This window comes from Penicillium malachiteum (genome assembly GCF_028827825.1).
Source record: "Penicillium malachiteum strain IBT 17515 chromosome Unknown utg000005l:1.0-9002435.0:326005.0-9005861.0, whole genome shotgun sequence".
Taxonomy (NCBI): Eukaryota; Fungi; Ascomycota; class Eurotiomycetes; order Eurotiales; family Aspergillaceae; genus Penicillium; species Penicillium malachiteum.
The window spans coordinates 2,388,479-2,406,631 of NW_026643099.1; the positions used below are offsets into that span (position 1 = coordinate 2,388,479).

Genomic DNA, 18,153 nt, shown 5'->3' on the forward strand with positions numbered 1-18,153 from the left:
TTTTGCAGAATTATTCAGAATTGTTCATATCCCGGAACAATGCAGAAAACAAATCTCCTTCGCACACAGGCCACTAAAGTGGACACATTAGTTGCTCATCTCCACGATAGTTCGGGATTCGAGCGCGACTCATCTCCGCTTTTAGTGGCCATGACCCAGATTGTCGGGTTTACATTCGCATCCACCTGGAGTACATACAATACGGATGAGACGAAAACCACACCGTATCTCGAGAGAATATAGAGAGATTTGGGCTGATCCTCATTTTGCGAGATCAGGCTGACTTGCACCATCATCCAGGCATCTCTTATCTAATGTTCATTTTTTTTGGTCACGGTACGCCTAAGGAAGTGATTCCAAGGTTGTATCAAGCGCACTCAGGCACGAAAAAAATTATGTACATGTTCACTAGCTTAGCGCTATGGGCGACCCGAATTCCACACTGGCACTGGAGCGACCGACATTAGCATTGCTCAATGCTACTAATCAATCAATCATTGATTGTTATGAAACTCAATGAGCAGCTTCAGGCTAAAATGGAGAATAGACAGCGGATCCGTAACATTTTGAATAGTAAAACAAGGCATCGCACACTTTCCGTTGCTTCGACCCACTACGGGTGGTGATTGGGTCAAAATTCGCCCCTTTTTTTTGCATCTGCGGATCTGAATACGGTATTCAACTAATCATGTTTAGATGGATAATTATGCCTTTCCCTCCTTCCTAGAAGATGAATGTCGATGGAGAGAGCCTGACCCGCCAGACTGGTACCGCGGCGGAATTTTTGTGGTAGGACCACTTAGTCGGGGATGGTAATAACAATACACCTTAAATACACATAAATACACTCCAGTGGATTGAATAGCACTGGACCCGACATTCTGGTTCACCAAACTGTTTTTAAGCTGGAGTGGAGGGGTCATAAAGACTGAAGTCGGTGTGGCTATTCTACGATTTTACAGTTTCTCTTTCCCCTTTCAAATATCATAGAATCCTTGCTCTTTTTGAAGTATCCCTGTGACTTCCAAGGTTGGCACGTTTCACCAGTTGACATCGGAAGATCGGAGATGTGCACCAGTATGGCAACTGGCTCTACTCACATTGAACCTGATGTTAGTCTCAATTATTTCACTGTATAAACTCCCCTCAATTAACCTATAAATAGATATCAGATGCAGATTCGTCATATCCCAGCTCGTAAGTATGGTTAAAGTCAACATCGCGACGCCCTTGCTGACCAGTTGACGCCATTTAAAGAGAGGGGGCCTATACCAAGAGCGTGACTTCGAGTGCTTTAAATTACAGGTATATTTAATCAGAGACTTTATAAATCATGTCCTCTTGATTTGCAATTGCTAATTGTGATAGATATGAGGTATACATACCCGCTATGTCGCGTGATCTCTATGGTCACTCCTCACTACTAGTACTTACTAGTATTATCTAGAACGGCCGGAGGTATCATTCATACCACGAAGGAGAATATGTTCTTGTGAGTCTTTGATTCTAGTCGATCTCGACATCATCATTTGCATCTAACCTTCTTTTGGTCTAGCCCAATGATGAGCAAGAACAAGAGCGTCTTGATCTGGTTTAGTATACCACACTCTCGGTGTCACCCCTGGGCAACAGTTCTAACTAGTAGTATGCACAGAGCCATCATATTTATCTCTTGCTATTAGGTGGAGAATTGTTTAAAGCGCCCATTCAAGAACCCAGAAGAATTCTAGACCTGGGTACGGGCACAGGTCTATGGGCAATGGATTTCGCAGAGTAAGCATCGCCTTCATGTCAACTCCCGAGGTCCAAGTCTCAGTACTAATAAGACTCAAGTGAGCATCCTGAAACAGAAGTTATCGGTATGTCATCCAGGCTGTTCTTTCCCTCCAGATTTTGGGGTTCTTTCTCTCCGTAACGAAAACTAAACCTCTGCAGGAATTGATCTCAGTCCTATCCAGCCTTCATGGTAAATGCCCAGACTACGCACATCTCTATATCATGACCTTCAAGACTAATGTGAATCTCAGGGTCCCGCCAAACTGTCGTTTTGAAGTCGATGATTTTGAACAGCCATGGGCGTACGGTCAGCCATTCGACTATATCCATGGACGCGAACTCGAAGGATCAATTCGTGATCACGACAACCTCTTCCAGCAAACATTTGACAACTTGAGCCCGGGTGGGTGGTTTGAAATGGCGACCATTGCTGTCGATACCAATTCAGACGACGGCACACACCTGAAAGCGACGTATTTACTTGAAAGCGTGAAGAACATGCATGCGGCATCAAAAAGCTTCGGGAAAGACATGACATCCGTATGTACGTGGAAAGAGCGATATGAAAAAATCGGATTCGTCAACATAAAAGAGGATATTGTCAAGGTAATTTGCCTTTAATTCTGGAGAAACTGACTCGTGCTGACATTTGAACTTGTTCTAGCTCCCCCAAAGTCCGTGGGCTAAAGATCCCAAATTGAAAGAGCTCGGGCGATATCATCAGCTCAATATGCTCGAAGCTATGCCCCCTTACACCTTCGCACTATTCACCCGCCAACTTGATTGGAAACGCGCAGAGATAGAGGTTCTGGTTGCTGGTGTGCGGCGCGAACTGAAAGACCTATCCAATCATCTTTACACAAAAGTTTATACGGTATACGGACAAAAGCCGTCATGATTTATGGGTTTGAGAGATGTAATAAATTTAATGACTACCATTGATGATTGAACGAATACACATAGACAAATTTTGACAGTTGACTCAAAAAAATGAAAAGATCGGACCAGTTCATCGTAGTATCGAATTCTCTATGTTGAACCGCGATTCTCATGCTCATCGCTAAATGAATGACAGGGTATATCTAAACAAACTGACAAGTAAAACATCATGATAAAATCAACAACCCATTTGAACTCATTGAATCCGATTATTTTCCATCTCAGACACGATCTGAGCCAATGACTCCGTTTGCTGGATCTGAATATCGTTCTTTGTCTTTTCCCGCTCCGTCGATTCATTCATCACTCTGTTCTCGTGACTTGACTCTTCACCCGCATCATTCCTTTCCACCTGTTCAGCCGATAGATCATGTGAACGCTTCGTCACATAAAATTTCGGTACTGGCTGTATGGGCTTCCGCCTGATATGGAACGCATTTCCAGGTAACTCGGCGATAAAGGTTTTCTTGGAGGACAGAGTTGTCGAGTCAACAGGGAGCTCAACGATCGTTGGCAGAGAAGTCATGACTTCATCATCGACTGCAAGCTCTGCAAATGGCTTCATTTGCACTTCCTCGTCGACTGAAAGTTCCGCAAACGGGTTTGCCATGGGTGTCTGGACAGGGAGCGGCGGAAACTGTTTCTCTTCGCGTGGTGATGGCTCCTTGAGAATGGCTACCTTCTGAAGATGACCAAGCACCTTTTCTAACCGACCTTGATACAGAACAAGACGAGGGTATTTGTCTCCGGCAATTTGACAATCTTGTGTTCTCCAACGCTTTCGACTTGATCTGTTCAGCTTTCCTTTACGCTTCTTCACACTCAACACAGCGCGATATGACTCGAGAATTTTTTGTATCTCTCCCAGTGATTCTTCGGTATCCGTCATTGTCGTATTGCTCCAATTATGCTCAACATCGCCCAGCTGAGCTGATTTTTGGTCTCTCAAACTTTTGGCTTGTTTCAAATCGGCGTCAATTTTATCCGCCAACTCAATCAGCTCTTTCACTTGCTGGTCTGCCACTTTCTTCTTCTTCTTTTTCATGTCGAAGTCGAGTGGAGGTTTATTTGGGGCTGTTGAGCTGATATCTGATACAGACGGCGCTGACTTTTGTGGTGGTGATACAGGCGAGTCTACTGATGATGCTGATTGCTCCGATCTGGAAAGTGATGCCAGTCTGGATACTGACGATGATTTGGATGTCGTCCGCGATTGCAAAGTGCTCAATGATCCAACAGAGTCAGGAGATTGCGGATAGGGATAAGAGTTTCGTGGACTCTGTGTTGCTGGCGGTTGAGGTGTTTCGAACGTTTTAGATCCAACAGAGTCACGAGATTGTGGATAAGGATAAGAGTTTCGCGAAGGCTGTGTGGCTAGCGGTTGAGATGTTTCAAAAGTTTTGGTCGTCGTCGAAGCTGACCGTTTTCGATCTTCGGTGGGCTTGGTCTCGCTGGTCTCGCTGGCCATGATGGCTAGCTTGTTCGCCTGGTCTGCCGATTGGGCTAACGTGTTTGTAGACCGCTTTAATTGATCTGTCGCGGATGCAATTTGACGGTTCTTTGAGCTCGAAAATGAATCTGCGGACCGAAGCCAAGTTTCCATTGTGAGTCTATGAGCTCTTTTGAGTTATGGCACAGAGCTGTGGACCTACACCTTATTTTGCTTGCCGACTCCTATTATTTAGTGGACTGTTTGCATAAGTTCGCCGGTCGGGTTTGCGAATCAGTTGATGCCGTTCTAATTTGCACAACCTTGCTCTTGATAGATGCAATGGCAAAAACAATGACAACGATAATGACGATGAATCTGTGGTTGGAGCGAGAAAAGGAGAAGCCGGCTGTAGAGGCTTAAGATCAAGGAATTTCTCGGCGCCCCAATACGGGCGGCCCCCGTTATAACCAAAGCGGGGGTTTGAGGTCGCCGATCGGCTGAACAAGTTATTTGCGCGATTTGGCCATTTCAAGTTCTCTAAGTGCGTCTCTTTGTTTGGGAAGACTGAGCTAATGCACTGTTATGGGGGCTCGGGCCTTACGAGGCGATATCACCGTACCTTAGCGCGAAACACAGCGATAGTCTCAGGAATTAGATTCAGAAATCTGATGGGCCAAGCAAGATCCGATCCTTGTCAAGAACTACATTAGATTGGGGCCAAATGCAATTCCAGGCCTTGCCGGTGTGATACCATTGGCCTTGTAGGAATTCGACGGTCAAGCAAATACATCATCCCGCTGCTTGTCTCCGCAATTCCTATTTTTACCTTACTGGATGTGGAATACAATGCGGCCGTTCAAAGATGGTTAGCATTTATAGGGAGACCAGATTGAATTCCAGATTAAGCATTTGAGTGTGATGAGCAAAATGCTTAAAAGAAATATGCAATCCAAATAGGGCATTCGAATGGTTCATTCTATCCTGATACCTAGTAGTGGTGTATTATTTTTGAGCCCCCGGAGGACCCTGGGAATGAACTTGAACTGCTCATATGCACATGTGCATCACCTGGACAAGGCTGGAGACGATTTTTCCCATACAAAAGTACGGTTCAATACCAGGTTTATGTCTTCCAATCCAGATCCGGTTAACCCAAGGCTGAATATTCCGTTTTGCAAGCATCTAGGTACCCTTGTACGGCTTTCGTGGACAATTTCATCCGCACAGCTATCAGTTTCCGGTACTATCGTTCAAGTTCCCCTTGGGGTTACGGTTCACTCCAAGTAAGATACTCAAGTAAGTGCCTGCATAGTACAAGCGTGGTGAAACGACAAGCAAATATAATATTCTCAATCAGGAAATAGCTCAGGTTCGACAAATCTATGGAGTCAACTTCAAAAAATGCTGGTGATCAATTTCAATAAACGCAAAAATTGACTTGTGGCTAAGCAATATAGAGAAATATTGACTTCAATATTGGCCCCCACGAGTACGCGCGGCGGGAGGTGGGGTCAGCCTACAGCCCTGCCTAGGTGGAGGGCTTGTCTTACAGCTTTGACTCTGGTGGAATATCCACTTTCACGTCTTGTACCAACCGAACAACACCCTTCATGAAGTTGATTAGTTGAGTAATCATTCAAGTTGATTGATATATGAGGCTCCAGGATTGAGGGACCTACCTCTTGCACACATGTAGCAAGTAATATGCCACTTTGAGTCCACCAACTCTGAGCAACCAAGCCTCGTCCCTCTCCAGCCCATGGAGAAGACATCTCAGAAAGCATCCACTCATCGGCCCGAAAAGAGTGATGGTGGAAGTAAATTGAATGAGACAGACTGACCATCATCCCTATCTGTTCATTCATGCCGGGAGTGTATTTAAAGTCTGCTAACTCCTGTTCTGCCAATCCCTGGAGATGTCGCTTTGCTATTTTACTTTCGTCGTCATGTCCAAGTCCTAAATTTTGAATCAACTCAATAGATTGAGAAGAGGAAAATCGAGGAACGTGCTGAGCGCGAGCAACTGTTCCGATGAAAAAGTTATCTGACATGTAAGCCAATGCACACGAGTGCATTGAATCGCCTTCTGGTGCCGAAATTTGGCCTCGTGCCTGCATCCACTGAAGGAACTTCCGATTCTCAGGTCTACAGTGTGGCTCTAGTTATATCATGTTAGTGGTCTTGTTCATAAAAGTTGATGTTTTTTGATACATTATCGTCAGTCAGGGGGTAAATACCAAATGCTTGTTCAATTCGTTTCGTCTGGAATGGCCGGTCTGTATCCCACTCCCCCTTACTGTGAGACTCGGAGCTTATTGGTGGAAGAGGAATATGAGGCTTTGGTGTAAAATGAGAAAGCACATCTGTTTGGATCTGTGTAGCCCGAAGGAAGCTTATTGACGCCTTGAAAATGGGACTTTCTTCTTGTTTCGCGTGCACGGTTTCTGTGACTCGGTCGCTAGTATCGTCCATAACTTCGACTTCATATATGATAGGAATCCCGGCTCTGCCTGCATTGATAAACAAGCAATGCATACTATGAACTGTGAACCCGGAAGATACCATCTTCTGGCCTGCAGCCAAGCTTTGTGCTATTAAGATACCCCCGTAGACACCACGGGCCCCAGGTGGATTCCAAAGAGGATTCGCATTGGTGAATTGACCCTATTCCATGAATTCATTCATCAGTCTCGGGGTTTGAGGGGAAATGCTATCCTTTCGTTTGCACTTACTCGTGTCGCGCCGGCAAGCGGGGTAACCTCAATGGTGCTTTCAAGGGGGGATCCCATGATTCTAGTCTTCCTTTCTGTTTTTGCCTGAGTATTTTAAGACGAATGACTTTATGATCGCATGTGGCAGCTTGTGTCACTTGCAGATAGAGCTCTTCTATTCTTTGTTTGTTTGAATTGGAGATTAACCTAAGCCGAGGCTCATCGTTAGTGCCAATAAGCACTGCCGACCGAACAACATCCGCCCGGTTGCAAATGAGCCACAGGATCAACAAGTTTGCAGACTTGAAGATATTGCTCTAGTACAGTAATTTTCGAAATCAGTTATACCGCTACACTCCTATCCATGGATGACTTCTTTCCCGGAGAATAAATCCGGATTATAGTCCACTTTAGGATACCGCTTTATAACAATGGCAGAATTGAAATGGTAACACCCGTACTGCGCAGGGGTATACATAGGTGCCACCGCACCTGGGTAGGGGTTCACATCGGATGATTTACAACTTCGGTACAATTTCGGCCTGGATTGCTGCCTGATCTATACACAGCCCTGGCTACCGCTCTTACAGTAATCTGTATTGGACATGCCCACCACTTCATTCAATCTCCGGGGCTATTCCACACGCCGACAAGATCAACTACCGTGACCTCAAGACCTGAAGAATTCTCCAGATCTCGACAGCCCGATTTAAAAAAAAACTTTAATCCAGAAATTAATCATCTTATCTTCAAAGCCCTGTATTCTCACGTCAATACTAGCCTGGAGCGACGACAGCATTATACCCTGTATAGCCCCTGGAGGAGTTGGCGGTCTAGCCTAGACCAATGCTATTTGGGTGCCTCAGGTGTACATCATAAACATGGATGGTACCTAGGGCTTATGATTTTAAATACCGTTATTGTATTTCTGTTTTAGAAGTTTTCTGCCTGTCTAAATTCAGGTATGAGAATGAAAAATAAGGCATCAATTCCGACAAAGGTGGTAAATTATACGATGTGAACCCCTGGCACCTATACCCCTGCGCACCCGTACCCTACCTAGGTATTAACCTTGGAATGTGTCATCGTAATAGCACTGTAATTCTCATGGAATCAGTCCTGGTGATATGGGATGATCGCTGGCCTACTCTCGTACTCTTCCGTTCGGCATCGAGGTCTTTGTACTACGCTACGAGTTATAGTACCCAGGTCTATGCTTATAGTGGCACTTGAGCTTTTTCTCAGCCCGCATCCAAACCGACCCAGACTGTACTAAAGACAGCTGCAAATGGCGAGTTGTATTTCTATCGCCTCCTTCGTCAATCGTAATGCTAACTATAGATTGATATAAGCTCCCGTAGAGTTCCGTCTCTTCCTTCTACCATCCAACCACAGCATCTCATATCGCCATTTCATCAAGGAACAAGATGTCCCTCACCCAAGCCCATCCTGTTGTCGATGTTATTTGGTGGACGGATTCCGATCTTTACGTCAAATGCCCCTATTGCGAGGAACTCCATCGCCATGGGTTTACCTCATACGAAAGTGCCCTGCGTGTACCACATTGTGGCTTACCTCGACCTTCATATCGGTACAAATTTCCTGTTGCCTATGAGATTGATAAAACTCGAGCACGGTATATCAATATCAACGCTCTTGAAGAATTCGCCAGTGAGGCCCAGTATGATTCGGAAAATGAGACATTTTTGTCTGATCAATTATCCAACATGAATTTATCGGTGATGTCAAGTGGGTTCAACAATCGCGAGATCAGTTTCGACGATTCCACGGAGAGATTCATCATCCCACTAGAAGGGAAAGAGCCCTTCGAGGGACGGCGCATACTTTTCACTATATCGAATTGTATCAATGGCGAAATATCCAAAGTGAGAAATTACGTTCAAGAATCAGCCGACAAATCTATTTTCCTTCATGGGCGACATTATCACGGAGATACATGTCTCATTATGGCTTCTCGAGAGAAAACATCAGCCATGGTCTCCCTGCTTCTTGAATTTGGCGCTGAAGTTAATGCAATGAACAAGAACGGGCGGACTGCGCTTATGGAGGCATGCCTTTGGGGTGGACTGGAGTCCGTAAAGATACTTCTTTCTAGGGGCGCCGATCGATCATTGCGTGATAGCAGAAATCAACGAGCCCTAAATCTTACTGAACCAACTCGCAAGAACCACAAAGAATAATACACGGTTGGGGGCGGGATCTGGGGCGATCCGTCAAGAGAGCCAATATACAAGGAAGATGTCTTCAGCCGAGATATTGATCGACGAGAGATTGCACGCATCCTCCACGGGGTAAATCCATACACCAAGGCAGATCTCGTGCCACAACATTCTGAAACAGCTCATCACTCCTTCAGAAGGTCACCCACTGGCCAATCAGTCACTCTGTATGGTCCAATTCAACAGTATTCCATATCTAAACTCGTGAAGACAATTGCTTTACTAGAAAGGGGTATTCCTTTCCCATCTATAGCGGCGATGAGTGGCTGGGGATACTCGCAATCGCTCTCAACAAGAGTGAGCGGTAAGGATTGGACTGAAAGGGTTCTGAAGCTAGCCGCCATCGTTAGTCATTCTCTGGCTGTTGATGCTTCCAAAGACCATGGTATTCGGGGACAATATCATGCATCTCACGCGGAGAAGCAACTGATCGCTTATTTTCTTGACAGACATGTATTCCTAGATGAGGACAAGACCCTCGATTCGCGATTTGAGAAAGAAATCGTGGAAGAAGAATTGAAAATCTCGGAACTGGCCTCTATAGACCCCAGTATCCCTCGAATCTATCAGCTCCAACATGATAGAAAGCAACTTAAAGCTAGGCTATGGGACAAAGATGATCGATTACTTGGTGACAAATACGACGAGGCACTGGTTCAGCGCTTGAAAAATGAAGTGGCAGTTGCTGATGATCAGATTGCTCTCCTCAAAAGTTGTCCCGACGTGCAGAAATTAAGGGCTCAGGGGCGTCAGATACGGCTGTGGGAAAATAAGGAAACACTTCGTAGACGTCTTAACCGCATGTCAACAAAGGAGCCAGAAAGGACTTTGCGTGGGGCAAGTATTCTGATAAGCTCTCCTGGGCGTAATATTTGTGAAGATTGTCTGCTATTTAAGGACAGAGTGAACCACTGTTTCGGTCTCTCGATTGAGTTGCGTGAGTGTACAGTACAGCGTGACATTTATTAGGGTTGAAGAAAAACTCGCTCCGGATGAGACTAAGCAACTTGTTGAATTTTCTTTCTATCGTCAAACTTCCTGCATGTCAAAAATGGGCCTGGAAATCCTCTTCTTTTGTCCAAACCAGATTGATACACCAATCTAAGGGATATAGAGATTGTAATTATGGGTCAGAACTTATCCCAGAGGAAAGCAGCAATCTCATCGACTTAGAGCAGAGGAACGTAGCATCAGCCCTGGAGTAGTGTCACGGTTCATTCCGGCTTCCAAAATTATTCGGGTTTCCAAGGTTGGGGGCAGAGATGCTTCCAAATTGCCGCAAGCTTCTGCGAATATTAAGTGTAACTCGCTACATTCAGCTTCTTCGGCCACCTGGGACGTAGTACGAGACTGGCTTTCTATCATGTCACGAATGAGGTAGATATTCAACTTAGAGAGCCTTGGAGCTATGCTGTTAGGTTTCCGAAAGAAGATTATACTTTGGGTTGGGCTGAAATTTGAAATCGCCAGGGTGGTTGGTAGACAAGAGTAGCCCTCCAAAGAACTAAAAGGACCTCGGAGGCCCGCAGAGAAATCGCTTATGTAAAACTGTTACATATAACCTTGGAAAATACACATTCTGAGGTCTCAGGGGTATAATATATTATAAGGTATCGATACATTTCTAGAAGGCGCCCGTCGGTCTAGGAAAGGGTCATCTTTGTCAATAGTATAGCGGAATTGTTTTCCAGGAGAGAAGCCGCAAGAGTTTGGATGTATAACTGAATTCGAAAATTACTGTATGAAAAGACTAAAAACTTGAATAATCGGGTGTAAAGATTCATCCGATCTCTGCTGGCGACCTCGGGATATCTTCATCTCTCACTTCGCCTCTTTCCATTCCTTTGGATTTCGGTCTATTGGCAGAAATCAGCCCAATATGAATCTAAATTCCTGTGTAGTTTTTATGGGGTTTCTGAACATTTTGAAGGGATTTCCTATTATTTTCAGGTTGAGGGACTTGGAAACGATTGAATGATTGAGGACAGAATATAGAATATCACAAACATAACTCCGACCGCGATGCATAGGTGTAGTAGAGCTAAAACGAAAACAAGAACAAAAAAACATATGAAAGAGCATAAAAGACTAATTTTCAATGGCCTAGCAATATCAAATAATCAAACTGACAGGACTCGGATCTTGATGATATCCCAGCCAAAGTGACAGCTTGAAACCTTCTCCTATTTCTGTCGACGAGGCTGGTACCCCTGGCCTTGGTGGTATGCGGGCAACTTCTCACTGTGGTCTCGGTAGCCCTGATAGCTCTGCTGGGCAGGATCTTGCTGGTAGGGAGGCGGAGCGTTCTGTGATGGACCACTTGTGTTTGCATAGGGGTCCTGGATCCCACGACTAGACTGTTGGGGTGGTGCGTAGCCACCGTTGGCACCGTATCCTCCGTAACCCTGGCCCTGGCTCTGGTAATTATAGCCACCGTATCGAGGATCATAGGGAGGTCCTTGTGGAGGATAAGGTGGTGCACCATATGGAGGTTGTCCATACTGCTGTGGCGGGTAACCACCATAATAGTACTGTTGAGGAGGTGGAGGTGGTGGAGAATAATTGGATGAGCTGTTGCTTTGTTTATCGCTATTACCGTTTTATATTAGCATAGGACATCTCAAACAGTGGTTCTTTCATTTTGGAACATACCTTGAGCCCATCTTGTAGGCGATACCGCCAATAAGAGCAGTTCTTAGAAGTCCCATGGTTGTTGTTGATGAGGACAGTTATTTGGAACTTGAATGAAGAAAGATTTTGAAGTGTGTTTGTCACGATTGTTTGGATTGAAGAGTGATATGAAATGAATTCCTCCAGCTGGTGATTATGGGCATATTTATAATAATTGAGTCCATCTCATATCAATGGCACCTGGGCAGTGCCCACGGTAACTAGCGGAACTTGTTATTTTGAGTGTTCAGCCCCCAAAATGAGACCACAGATCTTCAACTATAACTGGTTATTCTGTATCCACTTTACTCTTTATAGTATTGGAGCCGAAACCGAACCTTTGACTAGTGGGGCTGAGTTCATTGAAAGACCCACGTCTGATTCCGCGAATAACTCAGATTGAGCATCTTTCCCGAAACCGAGCACTTCAGACCCAAATCCCGCTCTTCCTTACCATATCTATTAGAGAAAACCTCGAAAGAAGGTCCGCCAATCCCTCAAGTTGCACCCGCCTCACATCTAGTCCCATGCACTGGCATGCGATGCCCCCGCGCCTAAGTCACCGCAAATCAACCACCGGGTGTCTTAGATGTAAGTCCCGGAAAGTCAAGGTGAAATCCAGTCTCTGTTCACGACTATAAGAAGCCGAAACCAATTCAACCTGAATAGTGTGATGAAAAACGACCAGTATGCCGCCATTGCAATCGACACAATGTAGCCTGCGAATACCTGTCATTGACTCCTCGAGTCTATGACCCAACCCAGCCAAAAGGATCAAACGCTCAGGGGCGTGAGGCTATCGACGTTTCTAAATCCGAACCTCCTCGTGGGAGTCTGCCGGTAACCGAGCTGCGTCTGATGCATCATTGGGTAACGGCGACTGCGGCAACGATGAGCTCCGCTCAAATTCCTTCCGTTCATGAAATGTGGAGTGTCGCGATACCTGAGATGGCATTCGACTATGAGCCGCTTCTCCACACCTTGCTTGCTATAAGTGCAGCACACCGCGCAAAATTATTGCCAGACCAAGAAAATAATCTACGACCTATTCAACATGCCTATATTGACTCAGCTCTTCAGGATCATCTCCCTATGACCGCTCATCTAGATGGAAGTACCAGCGAAGCAGTCTGCATCAATGCCATCATGCTCTCCTTATATACCTTATATTTGAGGTCCGAGCCATTCTCTAATCCATATGAACCTCCACTCTTGTGGCTTTCCGTATCACGTGGAGTCCGAACGATAATGAGGACCGTTTTTCATCGGTTTGTCGAATCAAACTCGAGGTTGAATCCCTTGTTACTAGCGAAACCGATCATTTTCAATCAAGGTATGAGCGCTTTCCAAGGTTCCAAGAAACCATTTCACGCGATTCTTGATTATGATCGAGACAAAGAAGACTTCGATGAGAGGACACTCAGAGCCTACGCAGAAAGCATCGAGTATCTAGAAGGCATGTATGCAGCTATGCAGTCAAACGAACCAATTTGGGTTTTACGCAAAATATTCACCGCGTTTCCACCAATGGTTCCTAGACGATTTAGTGAACTTGTTGCTGAGAAAAGACCCCGTGCGCTTGTGATTTTAGCGTACTTATTTGCATTGGGCAAAAGAGCGGATGATGTATGGTGGCTTCATGGGATCCCTGAGCGAGAGGTTCGGGGAATCAATAGTATTTTGCCTATTGATTGGCAGTGGGCGATGATCTGGCCACTCAACCTCATTTCCGATGACTCTGGCGCTATAGCTCTATCTGAGGGTTTCAGTCTCTCTAATTAAGCAGGGCCCAGCTACTAAATAATGGTTTTTATATTCTAAAACGCTACAAAATGCATCAACTTTATAACAATATCTCTTTCGCGCCCTCGAAGATCAACGGACAATTTTAGGTAGATCATGAAGGAAGTTTGCATCAAATATCGTTCAAGAGATGTTGGATTCATATCCGGGATCTCCGAATTCGTTCTCACTCTCCCGACGTCATATAAAGAGGTGAAAATAGAACCACCCGGGTGTCACATGCCTATCGCATTTGCAAATTGCTCAAAACTAGTTTCCCTCCTTCAATGGGACTCCATTACAAATTCGATGTTTGACAATACTGATTGGAGTGACAGCGTCGTTGAGGCCCAAGTTTCCTCGATACGACATTGGATAAATATAGGCTGGTAACGACCAGGCCAAGAAAGAGCTCACCCACATATACCCAATAATTTTCTGGCCCCGGCTTAGTGGCTTATCTCGCGAGATACCGCGAACAGAGAGGCATATCAAATCTTCGAGCAAGACTCCTAGAGCCTGAGTGCAGAAGAACGAGATGGCGCCAGAGCTTGATATCAAGAGACTCATTGAAAGATCGATCAGATAATGCATCAAGGCCGAAGTCATAAACACAAATATGATGTGCGCATAACGGTAGATCAAGCTCTTCGAATTGATACCAAGGATATTTTGTACAATATAAGAAGATATGCGACGAAGTTTGTGCGTATTGCATTAGTGCCAAGTGCGACTATTTCATGTTAGTCGGTTGCCAAATCTCTTCATATTACAGCTCTTTAAAACAACAAACTTACTTCCAAAGACGTCAAAGACTATACGCATCCGATAGTGATCCGTAAAATGGGGGCCATTCAGATGGGTCACTCATTCCACTCAAAACACAAATGAAGGCAAACATGCTATAGATTCCGCCCTGGCTGCAGACAAGCCCTGCACCCATTGCAATTGTACTGAAAAATCGAACAATAATCTCTTCCAGCGTGACTTCCCACAGTCGCCGGAAAATCGGTACTTTAGAAGGAACTAAGAAGCGGTTCCCCACTTCCGAGTCACTCATGAGCTGAGCAAATCAAGACCTAGGTAGCTGAGAGTCGCTATCCGGGCAGTGCGACGAAGAAAAGCCGATCGGGATAGGATATGCTTGGGATCTGTGTTAGAGAACCGGGGAACACTTTTCACTTGCTCCGAGGTACCAAGACACCGCGAATTGAATGCGGCCCAAATCCCAAATCGCAACCGGTCTTTCCATGTCCCCATTTGATCTAGTGATGCTTTTCTATGAGAAAAACTAGAGGATGCGGTGATGTGCTTGAGATGAATTCCCATCTAGTCAGGAGGCCGATGTCGATGTAATGAAACAATAACATGACAGAATAGCCTCCCAGAAGACTGGCCCATGGCAGTCGAACGAAGAATCCCAATGATGTATTGAGGCAATTCCAAGTACAGAGCGCAATCAAAACGATTATACCTATTCTGAGCGGAGATTGAGCCGACGTGTATCCGATGGTGGTCACCACGAGGGCTATTTGGATACCTGCAGTGAACAGGGGATTGAGAGGCATCTTAACTATGAGAGCGAATTCCCGACGCGGTAAGGATGTCAAGAGATCAAAAGGCCATAGTTTGAGATGGACTAGAACTTGTGTAGCACATACCGCTAATTACAGGAGCTCATATCTTCTCCTTAGCCTGTCAATGTGCGAGGTAGTGCGAGGCTCGAGCCTACGTTCATTAGTGAGGTCCACTTAGCCCGGGGCCAATCCTTGGAAGGCTTCAATTCTGGGGGGGCCAACGGGGCTATAAGAAACGTAACGGGTCCACCAGGCTAAGAACCGAGATCATCCCGAGGTGGGCTGAGACATCTTCCGCCATGTCCCCGCTATGGGATTAACCTCCTCTGCTAAATTTTCGGATGAGGATTCCAAGGTTTCGGAGTATCAACGTATATAACGATATCAAAACTAATATCATAATCACTTATTTCGCAGCGTGCAGGCGTTTTTCTGATCAGAGGAAACCTGCAAATTCTATTAGACAAAACGCAGTCCCAATCTTGAGGATAAATCCAAGATGATTTGAATCTCGAGACATGATGTTGCAAGCCAGGCAAAAAAACGATAAGTCTTGTCTAAAAGCACTACTATTAATCAAATGCATGGTCTAGATATCTATATGGTGGACTCCAGTTTGAAACCCCCTCGACAGCCTCTCTGGAATAGCCCGTCCGGATCGTATGCTCTGCTGACATCCCTCAGAAAATTGAAGTTCTTCTCTCCGTATCCTTCCAACGGTCTTTGACAATTGGCACAATAATTCAAGTAGCGATATGGGTGGCTAATTCCTTTCTCTGTGGCAGCTGCATCAATGCACTCGATGACTTTTCGTATCGTGTTGGATACCTGGCTGTCATCCTCTGCTCGGTCCCAACGCAACGAGAAGCTAACTATGATGAGCGCATCGCTGGTGCTTTCGGATATTCCTGGTATGCTTGGTTCGCCTTTTTTAACCCAGGAGGGTAGAAGCGGCTGCATGTTAAGTGTGTAGAAGAACCCTTTGATCTTAGGCAGCGTGGCAATAGAATCATCGAAGATAGCGTAGGTGGCCATAATAGTGGACAGATCATTCTTGATAGTTGTCGTAGCAAAGGGCCATCGTTGGCCTGCTGGAGAAGTGCTGCTTATTACGTTCGAGGCAGAAGTCTGACTGTGAATTTTGAAATCGCTCCAGTAGCGCCAGAGCTTTGCATACCCCGACTTCGGCCATTGTCCAGATATTTCCGGTACTTTGGTGTAGCCAAGATAAACTGATATCACTCGAATTCCCATCGCTTGGACGTAGTTAAAGCAGGTGATGGCTCCTGCGGCATAAGGATCGGCATCTGTACCATTCATCTTGGAGTCAGCACGCCTGGCAGCCTCGTGGACGGCAGTTAGTGCCTTTGTTGACTGAGAGCCTGGGGCGTGTATAAATCCAAACCATATATCAGTGGACGGAAAGCATCGTAATGTAAAGCGCGTCACGACACAGAAATTGTCTGAGCCGCCTTTCAGAGCTTTCGAAATATCGGGATAGGAGGATGCAGTTGCCGTGATTATCTCCCCAGATGCGAGAACCACTTCGTATTCCAAGACATTCGAGCATCCGAGACCAAATTGAGGTGTAAAGAAACAGATATCTTCTGCATAAACGGTCAATGTCAAATCCACAGGAAGTTGAAAGGACTGGCTTGCCTTCCAGCGTGAAACCGGCCACACCAACCTCAGAGCTTCTGCCTCCCACGACATTCAACCCCTCCTCATCCAAGATCCGTGAGACATCAATCCACTGGCATCCGACGCCGACACTAACCTCTATTCCCGGCGATCGTTATCTCACGAAATAGAGAAAGATCGATCAATATACCCCCGCTAGCACTTGCACTACCAGTAACGGGAGACCGACCACCACCTCTTATAGCGAACAATACATCGTCAAACTGTTTTTCCTTATGCAAGCATTGCATGTCATACTCCCTTCTAAGAAAAGCAACCACTTTAGCCAACTCACTAGCATTGTGTGGCTGCACAATAGCCGCCTGCGTTACTTCGCGTTCCTGCTGCGCCCAATAGCCCTCGATGGACTTGTCAAAGGCTTCTGTGTTACCACGCAATAACACGACATCCGATAGCTCTGTGGCGAGACTTTCGATCACCGGATTTGGTTTCAGAGGATTTTGCGACTGACCACACACTTGGGGCGGAGTGCCCGTTCGTTGCGCGAACCACAGCACCATGACCATGACCGTCGCAACACCCACTGAGAACAAGAGTAAGGTCATCATTCTCGATGGCACTGCTGATGGCACTGCTAAATTCAAGGCCACAGCTCGGTTAAAATTAGTGCAAGTTGAATATCTTCCCGGGAAATCATAGCATATGGCGTTAAGTGAAGCCTTGCTCCTGCTCCACTCCTATCTTTTGGCCCCCATCCCCTGAAGCGACCCGAGATGAATTCCTCGTGGATATATGTGACTTAGCTTTGGGTCACAGTATGACGTGTTCAAACGATCAATCTCTTCTTCAATTCTTTTCGCCAACCGTCGTGTGATAGCTTATAAGTTACTAGGCGCATGAAGAGACATCATAATGTGGAAGCTGGGTGGCCTAACATGAATAGCAATGAAGTGCGCTCCGGGAGATACCAGGTCGAGATCAGTAATCCTGAATTCATTCCATACGACCACATATTCACTCGTTTTTAATTGAGACCTTCAGAAATGCTTGTACTAATAGCCGGTTTCATTTACACCGACCACTCGCAAAGTAAAACCATTAAGAGCAACTTGACTGTACATATCCAAATATGTAGTTTTGCATACAAATAGAGCAATTTGAAATCACTTGAAGCCTCGCGAAGACCTCTCGTGGCAGCTGCCGATCGATATAAGGCGACCGCAATGATGCATAGGCGCACGACTGCGAAACTTCCGTGACATCTTGGTGGATCTTAGCATGCTCTAGACTATTCAGGTTCCTGCAAGTGCATGCTGAGACTTCATTTGGATTTCCCTTTATTTTCGCTATTAATTAAATCTTCTGGTAGACCTATGTCTTAAGCT

General features: G+C 45.6%; 8 protein-coding genes across 8 annotated transcripts; 4 read left to right on the forward strand and 4 right to left on the reverse strand.

Annotated features, from left to right (window-relative positions):
• Positions 1–1,079: 1,079 nt before the first annotated feature.
• N7483_010892 (class I SAM-dependent methyltransferase) lies at positions 1,080–2,674 on the forward strand (the record flags this gene model as incomplete). Its single annotated transcript, XM_057094319.1, has 11 exons — positions 1,080–1,112; positions 1,166–1,197; positions 1,258–1,305; positions 1,369–1,375; positions 1,448–1,492; positions 1,556–1,591; positions 1,655–1,773; positions 1,834–1,859; positions 1,936–1,966; positions 2,028–2,382; positions 2,441–2,674. The coding sequence occupies 11 exons, from the start codon at positions 1,080–1,082 to the stop codon at positions 2,672–2,674; spliced, it is 966 nt and encodes a 321-aa protein (XP_056940290.1).
• A 237-nt stretch (positions 2,675–2,911) lies between these two features.
• On the reverse strand, positions 2,912–4,318 carry N7483_010893 (uncharacterized protein; the record flags this gene model as incomplete). Its single annotated transcript, XM_057094320.1, has 1 exon — positions 2,912–4,318. The coding sequence occupies one exon, from the start codon at positions 4,316–4,318 to the stop codon at positions 2,912–2,914; it is 1,407 nt and encodes a 468-aa protein (XP_056940291.1).
• A 1,375-nt stretch (positions 4,319–5,693) lies between these two features.
• Positions 5,694–6,936, reverse strand: N7483_010894 (acyl-CoA thioesterase II; the record flags this gene model as incomplete). Its single annotated transcript, XM_057094321.1, has 4 exons — positions 5,694–5,753; positions 5,827–6,303; positions 6,359–6,811; positions 6,880–6,936. The coding sequence occupies 4 exons, from the start codon at positions 6,934–6,936 to the stop codon at positions 5,694–5,696; spliced, it is 1,047 nt and encodes a 348-aa protein (XP_056940292.1).
• A 1,349-nt stretch (positions 6,937–8,285) lies between these two features.
• Positions 8,286–9,059, forward strand: N7483_010895 (ankyrin repeat domain-containing protein; the record flags this gene model as incomplete). Its single annotated transcript, XM_057094322.1, has 1 exon — positions 8,286–9,059. The coding sequence occupies one exon, from the start codon at positions 8,286–8,288 to the stop codon at positions 9,057–9,059; it is 774 nt and encodes a 257-aa protein (XP_056940293.1).
• Positions 9,060–9,356: 297 nt separating this feature from the next.
• On the forward strand, positions 9,357–10,067 carry N7483_010896 (uncharacterized protein; the record flags this gene model as incomplete). The annotated part of the gene is made up of 1 exon (XM_057094323.1): positions 9,357–10,067. One exon carries the CDS (start codon positions 9,357–9,359, stop codon positions 10,065–10,067), a length of 711 nt encoding a protein of 236 aa, XP_056940294.1.
• A 1,214-nt stretch (positions 10,068–11,281) lies between these two features.
• Positions 11,282–11,806, reverse strand: N7483_010897 (uncharacterized protein; the record flags this gene model as incomplete). Its single annotated transcript, XM_057094324.1, has 2 exons — positions 11,282–11,687; positions 11,751–11,806. 2 exons carry the CDS (start codon positions 11,804–11,806, stop codon positions 11,282–11,284), a joined length of 462 nt encoding a protein of 153 aa, XP_056940295.1.
• Positions 11,807–12,659: 853 nt separating this feature from the next.
• On the forward strand, positions 12,660–13,550 carry N7483_010898 (uncharacterized protein; the record flags this gene model as incomplete). The annotated part of the gene is made up of 1 exon (XM_057094325.1): positions 12,660–13,550. The coding sequence occupies one exon, from the start codon at positions 12,660–12,662 to the stop codon at positions 13,548–13,550; it is 891 nt and encodes a 296-aa protein (XP_056940296.1).
• Positions 13,551–15,724: 2,174 nt separating this feature from the next.
• On the reverse strand, positions 15,725–17,373 carry N7483_010899 (FAD-binding oxidoreductase; the record flags this gene model as incomplete). The annotated part of the gene is made up of 3 exons (XM_057094326.1): positions 15,725–16,777; positions 16,815–16,906; positions 16,959–17,373. The coding sequence occupies 3 exons, from the start codon at positions 17,371–17,373 to the stop codon at positions 15,725–15,727; spliced, it is 1,560 nt and encodes a 519-aa protein (XP_056940297.1).
• Positions 17,374–18,153: the final 780 nt, after the last annotated feature.